The sequence below is a fragment of the Oryx dammah genome, unplaced genomic scaffold (genome assembly GCF_014754425.2).
Source record: "Oryx dammah isolate SB20612 unplaced genomic scaffold, SCBI_Odam_1.1 HiC_scaffold_11209, whole genome shotgun sequence".
Taxonomy (NCBI): Eukaryota; Metazoa; Chordata; class Mammalia; order Artiodactyla; family Bovidae; genus Oryx; species Oryx dammah.
The window spans coordinates 474807-496130 of NW_024080602.1; the positions used below are offsets into that span (position 1 = coordinate 474807).

The window sequence follows — 21324 nt, forward strand, 5'->3', positions numbered from 1 at the left end:
TCAACACCAGGCTGACAAAGAAAATGGGTATTTTCACCGAGGTCAAGAAAAGGGAAGATATAGTTTAAAACAAGAGTGCAATCTGGGGTCAGGTGGGGATCACTGGCTGGTTAGAGGGGCCAACAAGGGCTCTAAGTGCCTGTGGAGCAGAAAAAGAAGAACAAAGGAAAGACAAATATTCTATCAGGCAAAAGAGGGTTCCCCCCCAAAAAAATTTATGTTCAAAGATCATGGATGCATCTGGCATATTAGTACAATCACGACTATAACTAGAGGATAGTCTGTCAAATTTGTGTTAAAGTGATAGTTATTTTAGAAGATGCCAACTTTCAGCTTCTGCCACTTGAGTCTATTCTTTATAAACCAAGCAATACTACACCAGTATATGTCATCACTATCACTTCCATTCATTTTAAAGATTGAAAAGAAAACAGAAAAACAGAAAAGCAACAGGACTAAAGATGGGTGTCTATACACCCTTCCTGTCCCTCAGAAACAGCAGTCCCCAACCTTTTTGGGTACCAGGGATGAGTTGAATGGAAGACAATCTTTTCATGGACCAGGATGGGGCGGGTGGTTTGGGGATGTTCAAGTACATTGTATTTATTGTGTGCTTTATTTCTAAATTATTATACATTGTGATATATAATGACATAATTATACATCTCACTGGAATGCAGAATCAGTGGGAGCTCTAAGTTTGTTTTCCTATAACCGGACAGTCCCATCTGGGGGTGATGGAAGACACTGACATCTGAACTGAGATGAGCGGCTATAAACACAGATGAAGCCTCGATCTCCCCATCTTTCACCTGCCACTCACCTCTTGCTGGGTGGCCCAGTTCCGAACAGAGTGGAGTTGAGAGGACTTGGAGCCAAGTTTGTTTTGTTTGTTAATTTAGTTGTTTTCACAAAGTAAAACACACAGATGCAAATGTACTCTTCGATCAGTTCTGACAAATGCATAAATGTTACCCTGTAATACTTCCATCACCCCAGTAAGTTCTCTTGTTTCCTAAGTTTGCTATATACAACTTTGCTATCCCGAAAACCTTTTAAGGACAGTAATATCTGATATGCTAAATCTTTTAAAACAAGTTCAAAAAAACCTTTAATTTCTATACTCCTCAAAATCTTTACCACCTCTCTATTAGAGAAGCTAACGGAGATTTTTTTAAATTTAAAAAGCCATCACTAAAAAATAAACCCATGTAGCAGAGCTCATTAAAATATATCACTAAAGATGACAGTTTACTACAGTGGTTTCCAAAATGAAATTTAAATGCTAGGAGAATACACAAGGTGATGTACTGGTGTGGAAAGAAGGTTAACTTCTGTTTTATATATATACTTTAATCTCTTCCTTTTATAATTTCTCATTTTCACATTTATTTTATAATGTACATTATATTACATTATATTGTATTTCAGAAGTACAGGTTTTTTTATGTTTTAAGGGTGTCTGTTTATTAAAAACACTATCAATAGGAATGAAAAATTTGCAGTTTGGAAACCACTTTTCTAGCTGATTAGCAAGCTAGCTTCAGTAGGTGTGAGAGAGAGTGTGTGTGTGTGTGTGTGTGTGTGCATGCGTGCACATAGATGAATGTAGACACCAGAGACAATACCTTAAGCAAAGATTGCTTATGACTTTCCCGCTTCTTCTCTTCCTCTTTTTTGGCTACAACAGATGCCATACGCCTTTCTTCTTCCTAAAAGAAAAATGCAAAAAAACATTGTTAAGTATTTAACCTTTTTTGATGCTAAATATCTTCAGTTCTCCAAGTCTGATTTTCTTTGTGAGAGCCATACTACTTGCTAATAGGAAATATGCCCTCAAAGAAAAAGTCAGCATGTTCCTCTTTATTTTCTTCTTCCAACTTAATTCGAAAAGAAAACTGGGCATTCTTAACTCTACTCCCAACTCTTGATGTGAGATAAACCTAAATAATACAAGAAAAAGACTGAGAAAAGAAAAAAGAAAGGGGGAGCAGGGGGCTTTCCTGGTGGCTCAGTGGTAAAGAATTCACCTGCTAATGCAAGAGGCATGGGTTACGGGTTCAATCCCTGGTCCAGGAAGATTCCACATGTCATGAAGCAACTCAGCCCATGTGCCACAACTATTGAGCTTGTGCTCTGAAGCCTGGGGATGCAACTGTTGACCCTACGTGCACAACAATCGAAGCCTGCATGCCCTAAAGCCCAAGCTCCGCAACGAGAAGCCACTGCAGAGAGAAGCCCTTGCACCACAACTGAAAGTGGCCCCCTCACATAACTAGAGAAAGCCACGCATGGCAGCCAAGATCCCGCACAGTCAGACAGAAATGAATGAGGTCAGAACAGAAGGCAGTGCGAAGCAGGACTGTATGCCTTTTCTCTGTACTGTAGTTCCACATGGAGATTTTTAACAAAGTTTTTATCATGAAGATGAAAATCATACTTCTAAGAATCTATTTAATTTATTGTTGCAAGGCAGAGTTTTTTTTAAATGACAATAAATTGTGAAAGCTTTTTAAAAATTTCCATGGATATTAATAAATTATTCTCCATTAATATCATTACTTTGTTTTTAAGTTGATTTGGCCAGTCTAATTTCTTCCATTCTAAAAACTATGAAACTTTACTGTAATAACATTATAGTTTAGAAAAACTTTTAAAAATCAGTCATAATCCTAAAACCCTGACTCAAATATCATAATTTTTCCATCACATTATGATATTCACTATAAACAAATTTTTAAATGTTACAATCTGCATATGCAATCTGGATCATGATTTTTCACCCTAAGGATTAGCAAATTTTAATAAAGTAAATTATAGGCATGTAACTCATAATTTTTATTATCAAAAGATTTCTATGCATTCAAAATGATGTCATAATTTGAGAAAACAATTTCTTCATGAAAGACAAACTTGAAAATATCTTCTGAGACAGAAAACTATAAAAAGTAATTCATTACATTTGAAGGAGAACATTTTCAGAAATACAATTTACAAAACCTGAAATTAAAAATTTAATGGAGGTGAGTTGAAGAGTAGAATGCTCTCATACCACCCTATAATTGCCAGTCATAGCTCTTAACCTCCTTCATTTAAATTATCTGTGGTACTATCTCTCCTCTTTCCTGCAAACAGATAGCTCCATGAAGGTATGGACCATATCAGCTACCCAGCATATAGTAGATATGCAGTAAATATATATTCAAAGAATGAATTATTAAATGTACATCTCTATGACTGTGACTGTGTAAGTTGATCAGTTGTGTCCGACTCTTTGTGACCCCATGGACTTTAGCCCCCCAGGCTCTTCTGTCCATGGGATTCTCCAGGCAAGAATACTGGAGTGGGTTGCCATTCCCTTCTCCAGGGGATCTTTCAAACCCAGGGATCAAATTCAGGTCTCCTGATTTGCAGGCAGATCTGAGCCACTGGCTCCTGATCTGAGCCACAGGGAAGCCCACAACTGTTCAATAATTTCCTAAAACTGAAACCATTAAATCAAATGGTAGACATATTTCTAGGGCTTTTGCTGTGTTTAGAAAAGTACTCCATAAGTGTAGTACTAATTTACATTTCTACCAGAAGTTAACATTTGATTTAAAATATAATGGATAGTCACAAGAGTTGTTCACCAAATATTCCTATCTCTTTCTACATCCTGGCCATATAGTGAGATGGCAACTTCATGTCCTCTTGAAGTTAGGTGTGGTCATGTGAATTGCTTTGGCCAATGTCGTATGAACAAAAGTGATATGTGTTACTTCTGGGTAAAAAATTTCAAAGACAATGTATGATATAGCTATTTCCTCTCTCACTTCTGGTACAGAATTTGCAAAGCTCCAAAGGATGGGCACTTTGAAGGCCTTGGTCATAGAATGAGGACAACACAGAGTAAAGTTCTCAGACCACATAAAATGGACAGACGGACAGTATGAGCATGAAATAAACTTTGTTGATTTAATCCACTGAGATTATAGAAGTTGTTACTGTAAGATGGAGAAGCTCTAAACAGCAAAAACAAGATTTGGAGCTGACTGTGGATTAGATCATAAGCTCCTTATTGCAAATTTCAGCCTTAAACTGAAGAAAGTAGGGAAAACCACTAGACTTTTCGGATATGATCTAAATCAAATCCCTTATAATTATACCATAGAGGTGACAAATAAATTCAAAGGATTAGATTTGGTAGACAGAATGCCTGAAGAACTATGGACAGAGGCTTGTAACACTGTATAGGAAGAAAAGAAATGCAAGAAGGCAAAGTGGTTGTCTGAAGAGGCCTTAGAAATAGTTGAGAAAAGAAGAGAAGCAAAAGGCAAAGGAGAAAGGGAAAGATATAGCCAAGTGAATGCGGAGATACAGAGAATAGCAAGGAGAGATAAGAAAGCCTTCATAAGTGAACAATGCAAAAAAATGGAGGAAAACAATAGAATGAGAAAGACTAGAGATTTTGTCAAAAATATTAGAGATACCAAGAGAACATTTCATGCAAAGACAGGCATAATAAAGAACAGAAACAGCAAACACCTAACAGAAGTAAAAGAGATTAAAAAGAAGTGGCAAGCATATACAAAAGAACTATAGAAGAAAGGTCTTAATGACCCAGATAACCACAATGGTGTGGTCACTCACCTAGAGCCAGACATCCTGGAGTGTGAAGTTAAGTGAGCGTTAGGAAGCATTACTATGAACAAAGCTAGTGGAGGTGATAGAATTCCAGCTGAGCTATTTCAAATGCTAAAAGATGATGCTGTGAAAGTGCTGCAATCAATAAGCCAGCAAATTTGGAAAACTCAGCAATGGCCACAGGACTGCTAAAGGTCAGTTTTCATTCCAGTCCCAGAGAAGGGCAATGCCAATGAATGTTCAAAATACCATATGATTGTGCTCATTTGACATGCTATCAAACTAATGTTCAAAATCCTTCAAGCTAGGCCTCAATGGTACTTAACCTGAGAACTTCCAGATGTTCAAGCTGGATTTAGAAAAGGCAGAGGAACCAGAGATCAAATTACCAACATCCGTTGGATCATATAAAAAGCAAAGGAATTCCAAAAACATATCTACTTCTGCTTCATTGACTACGCTAAAGTCTCTGACTGTATGGATCACAACAAACTGCAAAATTCTTAAAGAGATGAGAAAACCAGACCTTTTTACCTGTCTCCTGAGAAACTTGTATGCAGGTCAAGAAGCAACAGTTAGAACTGGACATAGAACAACTGACTGTTTCAAAATTGGGACAGGAGTACATCAAGGCTACATTTTGTCACCCTGCTGATTTAACTTCTGTGCAAAATGCCAGGCTGGATGACTCACAAGCTGAAATCAAGATTGCTGGAAGAAATATCAACAACCTCAGATATGCAGATATCACCCTTATAGCAGAAAGTGAAGAAGAACTAAAGAGCCTCTGATGAAGGCAGAAAAGGATAGTGAAAAAGCTCTCAACATTCAAAAAATGAAGATCATGGCATCTGGTCCCATCACTTCATGGCAAACAGATGGGGAAACAGTGAAAACAGTGACAGATTTTATTTTCTTGGGCTCTAAAATCACTATGGACAGTGACTGCAGCCATGAAATTAAAAGACACTTACTCATTGGAAGAAACATAGACGGTATGACAAACATAGACAGTACATTAAAGAGTAGAGACACCTTTTGCCCTCATAGGTCTGTATAGTCAAAACTCTGGTTTTTCTAGTAGGCATGTACAGATATGAGAGTTGAACCATAAAGAAGACTGAGTGCCGAAGAATTGATGTGTTTGATCTGTGGTGCTGGAGAAGATTCTTGACAGTCCCTTGGACAGTAAAGAGATCAAACCAGGCAATCCTAGAGGAAATCCTGAATATTCATTGGAAGGACTGATGATGAAAATGAATCTCCAATACCTTGGCCACCTGATGTGAAGAGCTGACTCACTGGAAAAGACCTTGATGCTGGGAAAGATTGAGAGCAAGAGGAGAAGGAGGTGGCAAAAGATGAGCTGCTTAGATAACATCACTGACTCAATGGACATGAGTTTGAGCAAACTCCAGGTGATAGTGAAGGACAGGGAAGCCTGGTGTGCTGTGGTCCATGGGGTCGCAAACAGTCAGATACAACTCAGTGACTGAAAAACAGCCTAGAGCATCCTGATCAGCATATACATTATAATTAGAATTAAGGAAAGTCAGAGGCACGAAAATGTATTCTAGGGTGTGAGCCATTATAAATGCTCCTGAAAACAAAGGACTTAGACTAAAGGAGTAAATAAAACATGCACAAACTATCTCAGAGTTAAAAAGGTAATCAGAAATACATCCGCTGGAAGACTCAAATTTTTAAAATGAGGAAATGAACACTCTGAGAAGTTTAGTACCTTATACAAGGTCAAAGCCAGGATCAGAACCAGAGGTCATTTGTGAGAAATGGGGTTTGCATTTTTATAATCAGGATATAATTATATGTGTTTTACTGGTTTTAGACAGATGAAAAAAGTGAGGATTTAGCAGTAATCTGCCATACAATTTAGTTGTTTAAAAGGGAATGAAAATTTATGTGATTTTTGGTGAATTTAAAGTACATTTTACATATGGAAAATAGTTGTTCTTTATGTTTAAAGACTGAACAGAGGTAATGAGCAGAAATAAACTAAATAAGAAATTCAGAACCTTGGTTCCTAGTTTCACAAAACAGCTGAATTAATAACCACATTAAACTCTTGTTCAGTAGATGTTGATTTAGTACCCATTAACCTGTTTCAGAAAAAAACTTTTTAAAAGAACAAAATATATTGATGGTCAGTTGTTGACTCATGTATTGAATGTGAACTAGAAACAGATTGGTTATTCAAGGAGCCAATTTTAAGCAGTACTGGAAACTGTATGGATCACGTACTATACATACTTAACAGATGATTTCATTAGATTTGCAAAAAGAATCTGAGCTTCTATTAAAGGCGGGAGGACTTTAAAAGGAAAGCTAAACCTAAGAAAACTGGATAGATGCCAAATCAATTCAAATATTGAATGTTTTAAAAATTTATACATATGATGACTGTATTTCAGCCCAAATAATTACAGAGTAACTAAAGTTAGAAACAAAAATAACACCTCTAATTGTAAAGATAAGCTATAAATTTGTTGGTAAGAAGGAAAAAAATTGTAAAATTCAGGCATCTTCATGATAATAATCCAATTTCTGGGACAAAACCATATTCTTTATGTAGCAAAAAAAGAGATCTACCTGGCCTGAAAATAGACATATACTTTCCTCATTACTGTGGTTTGTCATGAAGACCTAATACAGAAACAGCTTTAAATTAATTAAGAAGCATAGTGATTTAATGGAGAAGGAAATGGCAACCCACTCCAGTATTCTTGCCTAGAGAATCCCGTGGACAGAGGAGCCTGGTTGGCTGCTGTCCACAGGGTTTGCACAGAGTCGGACACAACTGAAGCGACTTAGCGTGAATGCATGCATTGGAAAAGGAAATGGCAACCCACTCCAGTGTTCTTGCCTGGAGAATCTCAGGGACAGAGGAGCCTGGTGGGCTGCCATCTATGGGGTCACACAGAGTTGGACACGACTGAAGTGACTTAGCAGCAGCAGCAGTGATTTAATGGGTATTTGATAACTTACATTATACACTCTTAGCAGACTTCTAAGGCTCTAAAACAATGAATTTATTACATGAGAAGACATTTTGCTGCAAAATAAATAATAGCAGTCCTAATATAATCAGCAATTTATTATGTGGAATTTTAAAAACAATGGCAATGTGGGTTTTTTAACCATATACTTTAAATAGTTATAAAAGACATTGTTTTCCTTGACTACACTAAACACTAAAACAGATTAAATTACAGAGTTTTTGTCTAGAGGAGAATGTTCCTTATTTTTCTTTCAATCTTTTTTTCTTAACAGAGAAAACAGATGTTTCCAGGGTCATAGTTAATGTCAGAATGAAGATTAGAAACTACATCCCTTGACTTCTACTGGCCCATGGATAATAGTCAAGAAGGCAATGGCAACCCACTCCAGTACTCTTGCCTGGAAAATCCCAGGGATGGAGGAGCCTGGTAGGCTGCAGTCCATGGGGTCGCTAAGTCAGGCACGACTGAGCGACTTCACTTTCATTTTTCACTTTCATGCATTGGAGAAGGAAATGGCAACCCACTCCAGTATTCTTGCCTGGAGAATCCCAGGGACAGAGGAGCCTGGTGGGCTGCCGTCTATGGGGTCGCACAGAGTTGGACACGACTGAAGTGACTTAGCAGCAGCAGCATACATTCAGTTCAGTTCAGTTCAGTCACTCAGTTGTGTCCAACTCTTTGTGACCTCATGGACTGCAGTACGTCAGACTTCCCTGTCTATCACCAACTCCTGGAGCCTACTCAAACTCATGTCCATTGAGTCAGTGATGCCATCCAACCATGTCATCCTCTGTCATCCCCTTCTCCTCCCACCTTCAATCTATCCCAGCATCAGGGTCTTTTTCAATGAGTTGGTTCTTTATATCAGGTGGCCAAAGTAATGTAGTTTCAGCTTCAGCATCAGTCCTTCCAATGAATATTCAGGACTGATTTCCTTCAGGACGGACTGGATGGATCTCCTTAAAGTCCAAGGGACTCTCAAGAGTCTTCTCCAACACCACAGTTCAAAAGCATCAATTCTTAGGTGCTCTCACATCCATATATGACTATTGGAAAAACTATAGCTTTGACTAGACTGACTTTTGTTGGTAAAGTAATGTCTCTGCTTTTTAATATGCTGTCTAGGTTGGTCATAGCCTTTCTTCCAAAGAGCAAGCTTCTTCTAATTTCATGGCTGTTGTCACCATCTGCAGTGATTCTGGAGCCCCCAAAATAAAGTCTCTCACTGTTTCCATTGTTTCCCCATCTATTTGTCATGAAGTGATAGGACCGGATGCTGTGATCTTAGTTTTTAGAATGTTGAACTTTAAGCCAACTTTTCCACTCTCCTCTTTCACTTTCATCAAGAGGCTCTTTAGTTCTTCTTCACTTTCTGCCATAAGAGTGGTGTCATCTGCATATCTAAGGTTATTGATATTTCTCCCGACAATATTCATTTCAGCTTGTGCTTCATCCAGCCCGGCATTTTGCATGATGTATGCTACATATAAGTTAAATCAGCAGGGTGACAATATACAGCCTTGATGTACTCCTTTCCTGATTTGGAACCAGTCTGTTGTTCCAGATCCAGTTCTAACTGTTGCTTCCTGACCTGCATACAGATTTCTCAGGAGGCAGATCAGGTGGCCTGGTATTCCCATCTCCCTGAAGAATTTTCCAGTTTGTTGTGATCCACACAGTCAAAGGCTTTGGCATAGTTAATAAAGCAGAAGTAGATGTTTTTCTGGAACTCTCTTGCTTTTTCGATGATGCAAAGGATATTGGCAATTTGATCTCTGGTTCCTCTGTCTTTTCTAAATGCAGTTCAAGCTGGAACATCTGGAAGTTCCTGGTTCATGTACTGTTGAAGCCTGGCTTGGAGAATTTTTAGAATTATTTTGCTAGTGTGTGAGATGAGTGCAATTGTGAGGTAGTTTGAGCATTCTTTGGCATTGCCTTTCTTTAGGATTAGAATGAAAACTGATCTTTTCCAGTCCTGTGGCCACTGCTGAGTTTCCCAAATTTGCTGGCATCTTGAGTGCAGCACTTTCACAGCATCATCTTTTAGGATTTGAAAAAGCTCAATTGGAATTCCATCACTTCCACTAGCTTTGTTCGTAGTGATGCTTCCCTCCTCCATCTTGTTTGCAAACCCCATACTATACATTAGGGGAGAAAAAGCCAGAACAGGATAGGTTATACCACCATAATAACTTTAAAACTCACACTGGCTTAAAATAGGAAAAGTTTGTTTCTTGATCATGCAAAGAACACCTCAACTGTTCTCCATGTAGTAGGCTAAGTGTTCCTAGGTGCTATGACTTGATGGCATCTTCGACTCAATATATGCTTTCACAATGACCATCACATGGGAGAAAAGCCCAGAAAATCACACGTTGGCCTTTAAATGCTTCTGTCTGAAAATTATGTACATTACTTCTGCTCACATTTCACTGACCAAAGCAAGTTGCATGACCATGTTTAACTTAAGGGAAATGGAAATATCATCTTTTCACCTGGAAGATGTAAGAACACACTGGGGACATTAGTAATGGCTACCACAACAGGACACTCACTTCCACCTTGGAGAGGCTACTTCATATTTGGAGAACAAATTGTAAACAAGTTCGTATGAAGCCAAATATATGTGAGTTTGAGGTGGAGACTTTAGATACTGTGTCCATTTCAGAACTGTAAGAATAGCACCTGCGTTCACAAAATACTGCCTTGGAAATAAAAAATTCTGGGAGGTGGGATTTTCTACACAATGGTCCTTGTTTTAGTCCTTCAAAATATGTCTGTTCTAGAGCTGCCATACGACCCAGCAACCCCACTGCCGGGCATACACACCGAGGAAACTAGAACTGAAAGAGACACGTGTACCCCAGTGTTCATCACAGCACTGTTTACAACAGCTAGGACATGGAAGCACCTAGATGTTCATCAGCAGACGAATGGATAAGAAGCCGTGGTACATATATACCATGGAATATTATTCAGCTATTAAAAAGAATGTATTTGAATCAGTTCTAATGAGGTGGATGAAACTGGAGCCTATTATACAGAGTGAAGTAAGCCAGAAAGAAAAACACCAATACAGTATATTAACGCATATATATGGAATTTAGAAAGATGGTAACGATTACCCTATATGTGAGACAGCAAAAGAGACACAGATGTAAAGAACAGACTTTTGGACTCTGTGGGAGAAGGTGAAGGTGGGATGATTTGTTAGAATAGCACTGAAACATGTATATTACCATATGTGAAATAGATCGCCAGTCCAGGTTCGATGCATGAGACAGGGCGCTCAGGGCCGGTGCACTGGGATGACCCTGAGGGAAGGGATGGGGAGGGAGGCAGGAGGGGGGTTCAGGATGAGGAACACATGTACACCCATGGCTGATTCATGTCAATGTATGGCAAAAATCACCACAATATTGTAAAGTAATTAGCCTACAATTAAAATAAATAAATTAATTTTTTAAAATGTGTCTATCTCTTCCTTTTTTGTACAGTCATAAAAATATTTGAAGACTACTATAATATCTTCTTTGTCAAGAATTGTGCTAGGTTTTCTGGAAATGTTTGTTTGCAATCACCTTTCTAAAACTAATAGTTCAGGTATAATTTAACAAAGAAAAAAGGGAACTATTGTCCATTTTTCTAAATTCTCTGTTTCTATAAATGAATATTGTTTTAAGCCATATTAACTTTGAACAATCATATTTCATAATTAGCTCAATTTAAACTTATCCATTTCAATGCAAGTCTTTTTCACACATGCTAATTCTCTTTCCCGCAACTCTGCCTTTGGCTGAGAACTGTCATGTTTGTTGTTGAGAAGTTAAGTCTAGAATTTTCAATTTATCTATTTTTTATCTTGTTAAATTCTGCTTATATTTATAGATTAGAAGTCGGCAAAGTTTTTATACAAAGAGCCAGATAGCAAATATCTGAAGCTTTGTGATCCATATAAAATCTCCAGCACATACTCTTTTTCTTTTTCACAGTGCTTCACAAATATAAAAACAATTCACAGCTTGAGAGCTATGAAAACAAAAACAAACAAACAAAACAGGCTGTGGGATGGATTTGGCTCACAGGCTGTAGTTTGCCAAACCTTGTTTTAGATTATTGAGCTTCTTTTGGATTCTGATTTGATCAACTGGTATATCAGGATTTCTAACTTCCCTAGTTTGTCATTTATATATTTTATTAGAATAATATAATGCTCTCAACTAGTCAATACTTAAACATGTTTAAGAGAATGAGAGTGAGCAAAAAGCCTCAGAGCACCCCAGTACAGATTTCTCTGCAGGCTGGCCATTAATCCTTTACTTTCTGTTCTGTAGGTATACTCGAATCACAAATCCACTTAACTATGTTGTCACACAATTTACTCAATGTGCTATCATAAAAGACTTCACTCAATGCTTCGCTTAGATACCAAAACACTGTCTCTCTATAGTGGTCATCTGAGAAGGTCTATTTATAATATCTAAAATAGTAACCTAATTTTGTCTGGCACAAATTATTTTTAGTGAACTAATACTGCCTCCTTGTGATCAATTCCTTAAGTACTCACAAATCATCTAAATAATCCAATTTAGATTTCTTTCATAATCTACATTCAAGTTTATTGTCATAATTTGCCACAATATTTTCTCTATCCAAGATAAAAAGAGAGATTAGTTTATCTTACCTTTTAGCTACTCTACTATTCTACACTGCTCTCCAGATATAACTTTCAAAGGCCTAGCAACTTATTCACTACATTTATTCACTGCTTTAGATCAAAGATTGGCAAATTCTAGCCCACAGATCGAATGCAGCATGCCATCTGTTTTTGTAAATAAAGTTTTATTGGAACACAGCCATGCTCACTTTTCTGTATTGTTCCTGCCTGCTTTTACTTTACAATGAGAGAGCTGAATAGCTTTCAACACAGACTGTGTATCCCCCAAAGCCTAAAATATTTACTATGAGGTCCTTTAGGCTCTGTGCTCAGTTGTGTCAGACTCTTTGTGGCCCCATGGACTGAGCCCTCCAAGGCTCCTCTGTCCATGAAATTTTTCTGGGCAAGAATACTAGAGCGCGTTGCCATTTCCTACTTCAGGGGATCTTCCTGACCTAGGGATTAAAACTGCATCTCTTAGTCTCCTGCATCGGCAGGCAGATTCTTTACTACTAGTGCCACCTGGGAATCCCCATGAGGACCTTTAGCCCCGAATAGGTCTGGATTCAAACTTTTTATTCACCTATCCAATGCTTTATTTTCACTTTATTAATATCTATTTCTTCTCTTTACTGACTAAAAGTCCTTCTTCCTAACAGAGATAAGAAAAGCAAAATAGGAATAGAGGCCAGCAACTCACATTATCTTGAGATACCATATTATCTCTTGCCATTCCTCTAGATCAGACCCCCCCCAGAAGCTCTTATCCTGACTAACCCTGCTTCTCATTTTGTCACTCATCCTATCTTTCCCAATTTGTCCTCTGGGCTGCTACTCAGAAAACCTTTTCAATAGGCAAATCCAATTTAAGTATCTTAAACTCTTCAAGAGTTTCCTAATATATTCAACACAAAATCTAAGCTCTTTCTTATGGCTCAGCTCTCATGCATCTCTTCTCATCCTGCTGCTCTTCTCACCTATGAACACTCAGTGCTCAGCCACGTTGAACCGCTCTGAGCTGCTATATCCTCACACCCCTCTACACTTTGCGTGCCTTCTCTCTCTCCAGAATACTTTCTAACTGATATATTCTCCTTTGTCTCTGGCCCTCTTCAAGTCTCAAGTCAAGTATTTTCTCCTTTGGAATTTTTTCTATTTCTCCAGTATACGTAGGACAGTTTTGTTCTTTGATATCATGGTGCTGTGTGTGCGTGTATAAACATGCACATATCTATTTATCAATCAATTTTATCTAACTAGTTTATCACTTTGCATTATAATCTGGCTGCATGCCTGTCTCTGTACTTGACTGTAAGTAACTTGAGGCTGTTAATTGCAATTCTGATCTTGTCATCTCTAGAGTCTAATACACACCCTAGTGCAGAAACTCTACGATGCCTAAGACTTGTCTTAGGAATTTTTCATGGTACCACTCACTAGGTCAGAAGAAATATGTTATAGCTCTGTTTATTAAGTAGTTAGCAAACAACCAGATTCATGTTCTAGCAATTTAGTGAAAGTCGCTCAGTCATATCTGACTCTTTGCAACTCCAATGTAGTACACAGTCCATGGGATTTTCCAGGCCAGAATACTGGAGTGGGTAGCCGTTCCCTTGCTCCAGGGGATCTTCCCAACTCAGGGATCGAACCTAGGTCTCCCTCATTGCAGGCAGATTCTTTTATCAGCTGAGCCACCAGGGGATCATTTCAAAAATAATAATTTAAATAAAAATATCATTATTGAATAACTATAATAACTTACTAATGAAATGTGTGTATCTGTAAGGCATTACACAACTTCTCAAATATGAGAATTATATTGGATACTGTCACCCTCATTTCCTGCTCTATACTGATTTTAGTATTTGTTTATCACAACAGTCACTGAAAGCTCAGCTTTGCCAGGATATAATGCCATAGAGAGAAATATATTGTGACCTAACGTTGAGATGGTAAACTACCTTAAGCTAGTAGTTTTCTCAGGGTCTCACAGATACCAAATCTCATTGCCTTTTATTTGAAAATTAAAAATACTCCACAACACCCCTGTGAGTTCACTGCAGTATCTTTGGCACACAGTTTGGGGAACCATAACCACAGTACACACAAGTTCATGAGGTGTCTATGTAATCCACTCCAGCTAAAAAACAGTAGCTACAGAACTGGTATCAATAAAATTTTCCAGCCAGATGGTAAATATTTTAGGGTCATAGGCTATATAGTTTCTTTAACAACTACTCAATTTTGCCAGTGTAGCATTAAAGCAGATATAAATACATAAGTGAGTGGACATGATTGTGTTCTAATATAACTTTATTTACAAAAACAGGTGGCCTACTCATGGTCTACTGTTTGTCAATACTAGCCCAGGTTGAAAGATTTATAGAAAGTCTTTTACAAGGTGTATTCTTTACAAATTAAAGTTACTAAAAAGGTATAAACAAAACGTGAGACAAAATACCATGAGTCTATACTGATATGAATAAGTTAATAAATTGAAACTTTTATGAGGCACAGAATTACAAAAGTGTGACAGTATGATTTATTGTAAGAAATACATGTTTGATCTTCATCCCAGTTTCTGGTTCACAGCTCCTCAAACCCTAGGAATTTCCTAAGTGTGTAGAGTGATAAAAGTGTCTATTGTTTCATTAATGAGATGACTTTTGGATCTCATCTAACGATGGAGGCTGGTTGCCAGGAGAACCAACCAAGCAATTAAGAAGATTGGAACTTTCCATGGCACCCCCAGACCTCCAGGCAGAGAAGAGGAGCTGAAGGTTTAATCAATTGCCAATAGCCAATGATATAATCAATCATGACTATTTAATGAAGCCTCCATAAAATCCAAAGGGACAGGTTCAGAGAACTTCGAGGTTGGTGAAACCTGGACATCTGGGGAGAGTGGTATGCTCAGAAGCTCTTTGTCCCTTCCCACCAAGCCCTGTGTATCCCTTTCATCTGGCTGTTTCTGAGTTATATCATTTTATAATAAACTGGTGACCTAGTAAGTACTAGGTTGGTCAAAAATTTCACTCCGGTTTTCCCATAAGCTGTTATGGAAAAACCCAAATAAACTTTTTGGCCAACCTAACAGTTTCTTCCAGTAGGTCAGAAGTACAGGTAATAACCTGGACTTGTTACTGGCATCTGGCAGAGCAGGGAGGGTACATGTGCAGTTTTCCAGACTGAGCCCTCAACCTGTGGAATCTGATGCTATCTCCAGGTGGATGGTGTCCAAATTGAATTCTTGAACACTGAGCTGGTGCTCTGAGAATTTCTTACTGGAGGTGTGAGAAACCCTGCCCTCCACATTGGAAATTGAACCTCAGAACACCAAAAGAAAAGGGAATGGGAATAATTTCACATGCAGAAGCCGCGCAGACACCATCTTAAAGTAAACAACATCAATAAAGATATACATATACATTGCAGAACACTCAACAGGATACAATAAGAGAAATGCAAAATCACTGGTGTGATATTTAGGCCAAAAAGCTATAACTATTAATTGATCATTAGGAAACATCAACTAAAACCTGAATTAAGGGTCAGTCTATAAAATAACTGACATGTAATCTTCATAAATGTCAGTCATGAAGTCAAGGAAAGACTAGGACACTGTTCAGGAAATATGGTGGCAACAGACACCTGCAAACAAAATGTGCCTCTATGCGGTGTGTAATTCCAAACTGGGTCACTCTGCTCCACAAAACAGTATTAATATGATTGGTAAGATGTGAATGTGCTGTGAGGATTAGACACTAGCAATCATTCAATGTTTATTTCTTGACAGTGTTGGTTATGCTGTGTTTACATGAGATAATGTCTTTGCTTGCAAGATTTACCATTAAGTATTCAGAGCAGTTGGGGAATTGAGTTAGCAGCTTATTCTCAAATCATTCAATAAAACAAAGTTCTTTGTACTGTACTTACAACTATTTTGTAACTTTGAGATTATTTCCATTAAAAATTTTTTAATTTCTAAAATTAACAGTGGAGGAACAGATGTGCAAGGATTGCTGCTCTATATTTAGCAGAAGAGCTGGCCCTCTCCCATCCCAGGGGATTTTCCTCATCTCCTTACCCAGCAAGCACATTCTAGGGAATGTACAAGGACAGTGATTATAGATAGTGTTGTTTGTTCTCCCTTATTTCAGACATGAAAGTGAAAAGTGTTAAGTGCTCAGTTGTGTTAGATTGTTTGCGACCCCATGGACTGTAGCCCACCGGGCTCTTTTCTCCATGGAATTCTCCAGGCAAGAATACTGGAGTGGATCGCTACTCCCTTCTCCAAGGGATCTTTCTGACCCAGGGATCAAACCCAGGTCTCCTGCATCACAGGCAGATTCTTTACTGTCTGAGCCACCAGGGAAGCCTATTGATCCCTGGGTCCAGAAGAGCCCCTGGAGAAGGGAATGGCTACCCATTCTAGTATTCTTGCCTGGAAAATTCCATGGACAGAGAAGCCTGGCAGGTTACAGTCCATGGGGTCGCAAAGAGTTGGACATGACTATGACTAAACAACGAATACAACTTTCCTTTTATTTAAGGCATGGAAAGGGTAAATTTTACTCAACCCAAAAGTCTTTACTGAATATTACTGTATTCTCAGCATTGTATGAGATAGAGAAGGAAAGAAAATAAACATGTATAAAACAACTCCATGTATCAGGCAAGGAAGATGAAGAATGGTTTCTGCCCTTAAGGACCACATACATCAGCTGAGTAGACAAGACTGACATAAATTTACTATGAGAAACACAACATATAATTACTAATTTATATAAATGGGTCAGCTTCATTTCTCACCCTGTTCACTGCAACCCCAACAAGAAAAGAGTACTAAAGATCCTTAACTAAGACAGACAAGAAGATAAGAGCAAAAGTATGAGACAGAGTGGCCAGTATAGATCCAAACAAACTGAGAAGACAAAGAACCTTTGCTACACGCTGGAGCAGAGACAGAGTTGGAACCCTAGGAGATTCCTAGTGTTTACGAATTCATCAACACTTTGCCTATTAGCCACCGTGATGTCCATAATATTCAGTTCAGTTCAGTGCATTTCAGTTGCTCAGTCGTGTCCGACTCTTTGCGACCCCATGAATCACAGCATGCCAGGCCTCCCTGTCCATCACCAACTCCCGGAGTTTACCCAAACTCATGTCAATCGAGTCGGTGATGCCATCCGGCCATCTCATTCTCTGTCGTCCCCTTCTCCTCCTGCCCCCAATCCCTCCTAGCATCAGGGTCTTTTCCAATAAGTCAACTCTTCACATGAGGTGGCCAAAGTACTGGAGTTTTCAGCTTCAACATCAGTCCTTCCAATACCCAGGACTGATCTCCTTTAGGATGGACTGGCTGGATCTCCTTGCAGTCCAAGGGACTCTCAAGGGTCTTTTCCAACACCACAGTTCAAAAGCATCAGTTCTTTGGTGCTCAACCTTCTTCACAGTCCAATTCTCACATCCATACATGACCACTGGAAAAAACATAGCCTTGACTAGACGGGCCTTTGTTGGCAAAGTAATGTCTCTTCTGCTTTTCAATATGCTATCTAGGTTGGTCATAACTTTCCTTCCAAGGAGTAAGCATCTTTTAATTTCATGGCTGCGATCACCATCTGCAGTGATTTTGGAGCCCCAAAAATAAAAGGCAGAAATGTGAATGGCACACACTGTGAAACCAGTGGACAGGCAATGAGTCAACTGGCAACTGAATAAACCTAAGTGATCACTCAGAATCCACATCAGGGAATTTGCTGGCTTTCCAGTGGTTAGGACTCTGTGCTTTCACTGCTGAAGGTACAAGTTCAATCCCTGGCTGGAGAACTAAGAAAACAGCAGACACAGGATATGGACCAAAAAAAAAAAAGAAAAAAAAATCCACATAAAATTAGCACAGTCTAAAAGTAAGAAAACAGTGGAGGTTTAGGATATTTTTCTAGGTCAGAGATTATCAAACTGAGATCACTAACAGATATTTTCTGTTCCAATAAATTTGGGATGCAACAAAATGAATTCAGGCAAGTTTCTTTATTACAGAACTTCTTAGAGGCTAAAGCATGCTTGTGTGCATTGTACACCTAAAAGGAGGAGCACTCTAAGCAGCATTTCACTTAGCTCAGGAGCCATATCAAAACTCCTACTATGGACAATGTCTACCATGGAGATAGAATGAATAGAAAAGGAGATACTTCGAGAAATATAGCATCAAAAGGAATAATAATAATAGCTGCATATTATGTTTCCTGGAAGATTCACACTGTTCTAAGGTTTAGTACTTACTTTTATCCTGACAACAATCTTATGACATACTTATGATCCCCATTTTACTTTGAGGAAAATTAGATAGAAAGGTTAAGTAAATTGTCAAAGGTCATACGACTAGAAAATGGTTAAGCCAGGATTCAGACTCAAGCAGTCTGGCTCCAGCACCTATCTTAGCCATTATACTATGTAACTTACCAATGAAATCCTTACACATCTATTCCAAAGTAAACTGTTAGTTGGATATTAAGCAAGAATGAAAAACAAGCATGATGATTAATTTAAACAGAAAGCTAGGAACTTAATTCAATGAAATTGGGAATACGGGTAGGAGGTAAAAAAGAAAGTTTGTCATTATAATTATGAAGTATATAGTCATGATAATCCATAGTTGGTTAAAAATCAGCATTTTAAGCAAAGATTATGCACTCTAATTTCCTAGCCCACGCTAAGTAAACCAATACGGCGAGCACTTGAGAAGAGTTCTCACTCACTGTGATTCTCTTCATGTCTAGCTGGCGCAGCTGCGTCATATTCTGAAGGATTGTGTGCTTGTACCATGACTCTTGAGCTATGGGATTGCCATCAAAGGTGATGTCTGAGAGAGAAGTGGAGTCGGCGAGGCAGCAAACACTCTCAAAACTGAGGAGAGACAGAAACCAGTGGATTACTGCAAGCCCTTCAAATAACATCTTGTTTTGTTTAACATACATTATTTTTTAGAACACCTTCAGATTTACAGAAAAACTGAGAAGACAGTTCAGAGTTCCCACATGCTCCACACCAAGTTTCCTCTATTATTAACATCATGAATTAGCATATTTTTTACAATTAATGAACGAATATTGATATATTCTTACTAACTCAATATTTTACCCAGAGTTCTTTAGTTCTTATCTAATGCCCTTTTTCAATTCCAGGACCCCATCCAAGATATCACATGACATTTAGTTGTCAGGTCTCCTTAGGCTCCTCTTGGCTGTGACATTTTTGATAACCTTGACAGTTTTGAGGAGCACTGACCTGTTACTCTGCAGGCTGATCCTGTATTGGAATCTATCTGATTTTTCTCATGACTAGGATTACAGTACATACTATTAATGAACATGACACCGTTGTTGAAAGTTGACCTTGATCCCCTGACTAAAGCAGTGTTTGTTAGGCTCCTCCAGTGTGGAGTTACTCTTCTCTCCCCTTCCTTCCACACTGAACTCTTTAGGGGGGAAGTCATTATGTGCAGCCCATACTGAGGGAGTGGAAGTTCAGTTTCCTCTCACTGAGGGCATAGTATCTACATAAATTAATTAGAATTCTTCTTCCAAGGAAGGTTGTCTTTTTCTTGTTTATTTATTTGTGTTGGGTTTCTATCCATAGACATTTCATTTTATTCTTTGGGTTATAATCCAGTACATCTTTATTTATTTTTTATTGTTCAATTTGTTCCAGTTTTGGCTGTTGGAAGCTCTCTCAGTTGGTTCCTATGTCCCTTTGACATATCCCTATTTGCCGGGGTCCAGCCCCGGTGGATCCAGGGTGATTCGAAGGTGGGGGGATGGCGTCGGCGGCTTTGGAAAAATACATATTTAATTACAGATATATAGAGAGATTAGAAACGGATAGTGTAGTAGGAGGATTAGTGGAGAAAAAGAGGCTGAATAACTTGGATTACGTGGAATAGCATCCATGCTCCAGATGGGAATTCAGCCAGAAAAAATGGGAGCAAGAAAAAAGCGACATGGGGGAATCAGTCTTTCCAGAAACTGATCTGATTCCTTTATTTTGGGGTTTGCTTATATACCTTTTGTTGCACATAGGGATGAATACAGAGTCATGCGGGGGTCAGCACTCCTGACCTTTACCAAAATCAGGTGCTTCACATAAAAAGGTCTTCGGGATTTTACATCTTCTGGCCATGAATGAGACCTGCTGACATTTTATGATCCTTTCTTTCTGATAACCAAAAAACTTATTTTTTCCAAGGGTGTTTTTTCTTAAACGAGGCACCACCCTCCAAATAAAGTTACATTCCTATAGGGTGAGGGTGTAGTGAGTTACAATCAAGAAAGGAATCTATCTAACCCAAGGTTAACATGATTAATCTTAAAGGTTAATACTTATTTCTCCTATATGCTTAAAGGTTAATGCTTATTTCTCCTATATGCTAGTTATATTCATTATAAGGGCAGGGAATATGGAGATTTAGCAACAAATGAAAATCCTTTCACCAATGCTCCCCTTAAGATCTATTTAGTCTTAAGTTAGTGATAAAGTTACATTTTTACATAGCAAGGACACAGTGATTTATAACAAAGTGCAGTGATCTATTACAAAAGAGAAAATCCATTAACTCAAAAAGTCTAGTATTGCTAACATCAAAAACTACTATATTTCCTTTTCTATATTCCAAATACATTGATTAATATATTCCCAGGTGCCTAAGGATATGGAGGCCTGGCGGCAATCATTGACTCAACAATGAGAAAAGCCCTATGCTAATTAAGACTCTCAAAATTCTCCAAAACTCTCTGTGCTGTTTATTGTTAAGAGGTAGTAAACAATCATGTGGCAGGAGTATGGATAATCCTGTCACACAAGCTAGTCTGTCAGCAGAGAGGTTTGACCTGAAACATCCTTGTCCCACCCAGGGGAGAGAATTAGCAGCAATTATTGACACAACAAATGAAAAACCCTTCACCAATATAATTCCTAACCAACCCACTATACTAATAATTTCTAACTCCCCCAAAGAATTTG

At 38.3% G+C, this 21324-nt stretch overlaps 1 protein-coding gene across 5 annotated transcripts in view; it reads right to left on the bottom strand.

Moving 5' to 3' along the window:
* The window catches only part of LOC120860913 (leucine-rich repeat-containing protein 49-like), a 157049-nt gene that overhangs the window by 43561 nt on the left and 92164 nt on the right, over window positions 1–21324 (bottom strand). For all 5 annotated transcript variants that reach the window (XM_040236638.1, XM_040236639.1, XM_040236635.1 and 2 more), the window contains 2 exons: window positions 19065–19212; window positions 1629–1712 (listed from right to left, as the gene is read on the bottom strand). In XM_040236638.1, coding sequence (XP_040092572.1) covers window positions 1629–1712; window positions 19065–19212 — 232 coding nt within the window. The remainder of the gene's footprint in view (window positions 1–1628; window positions 1713–19064; window positions 19213–21324) is intronic.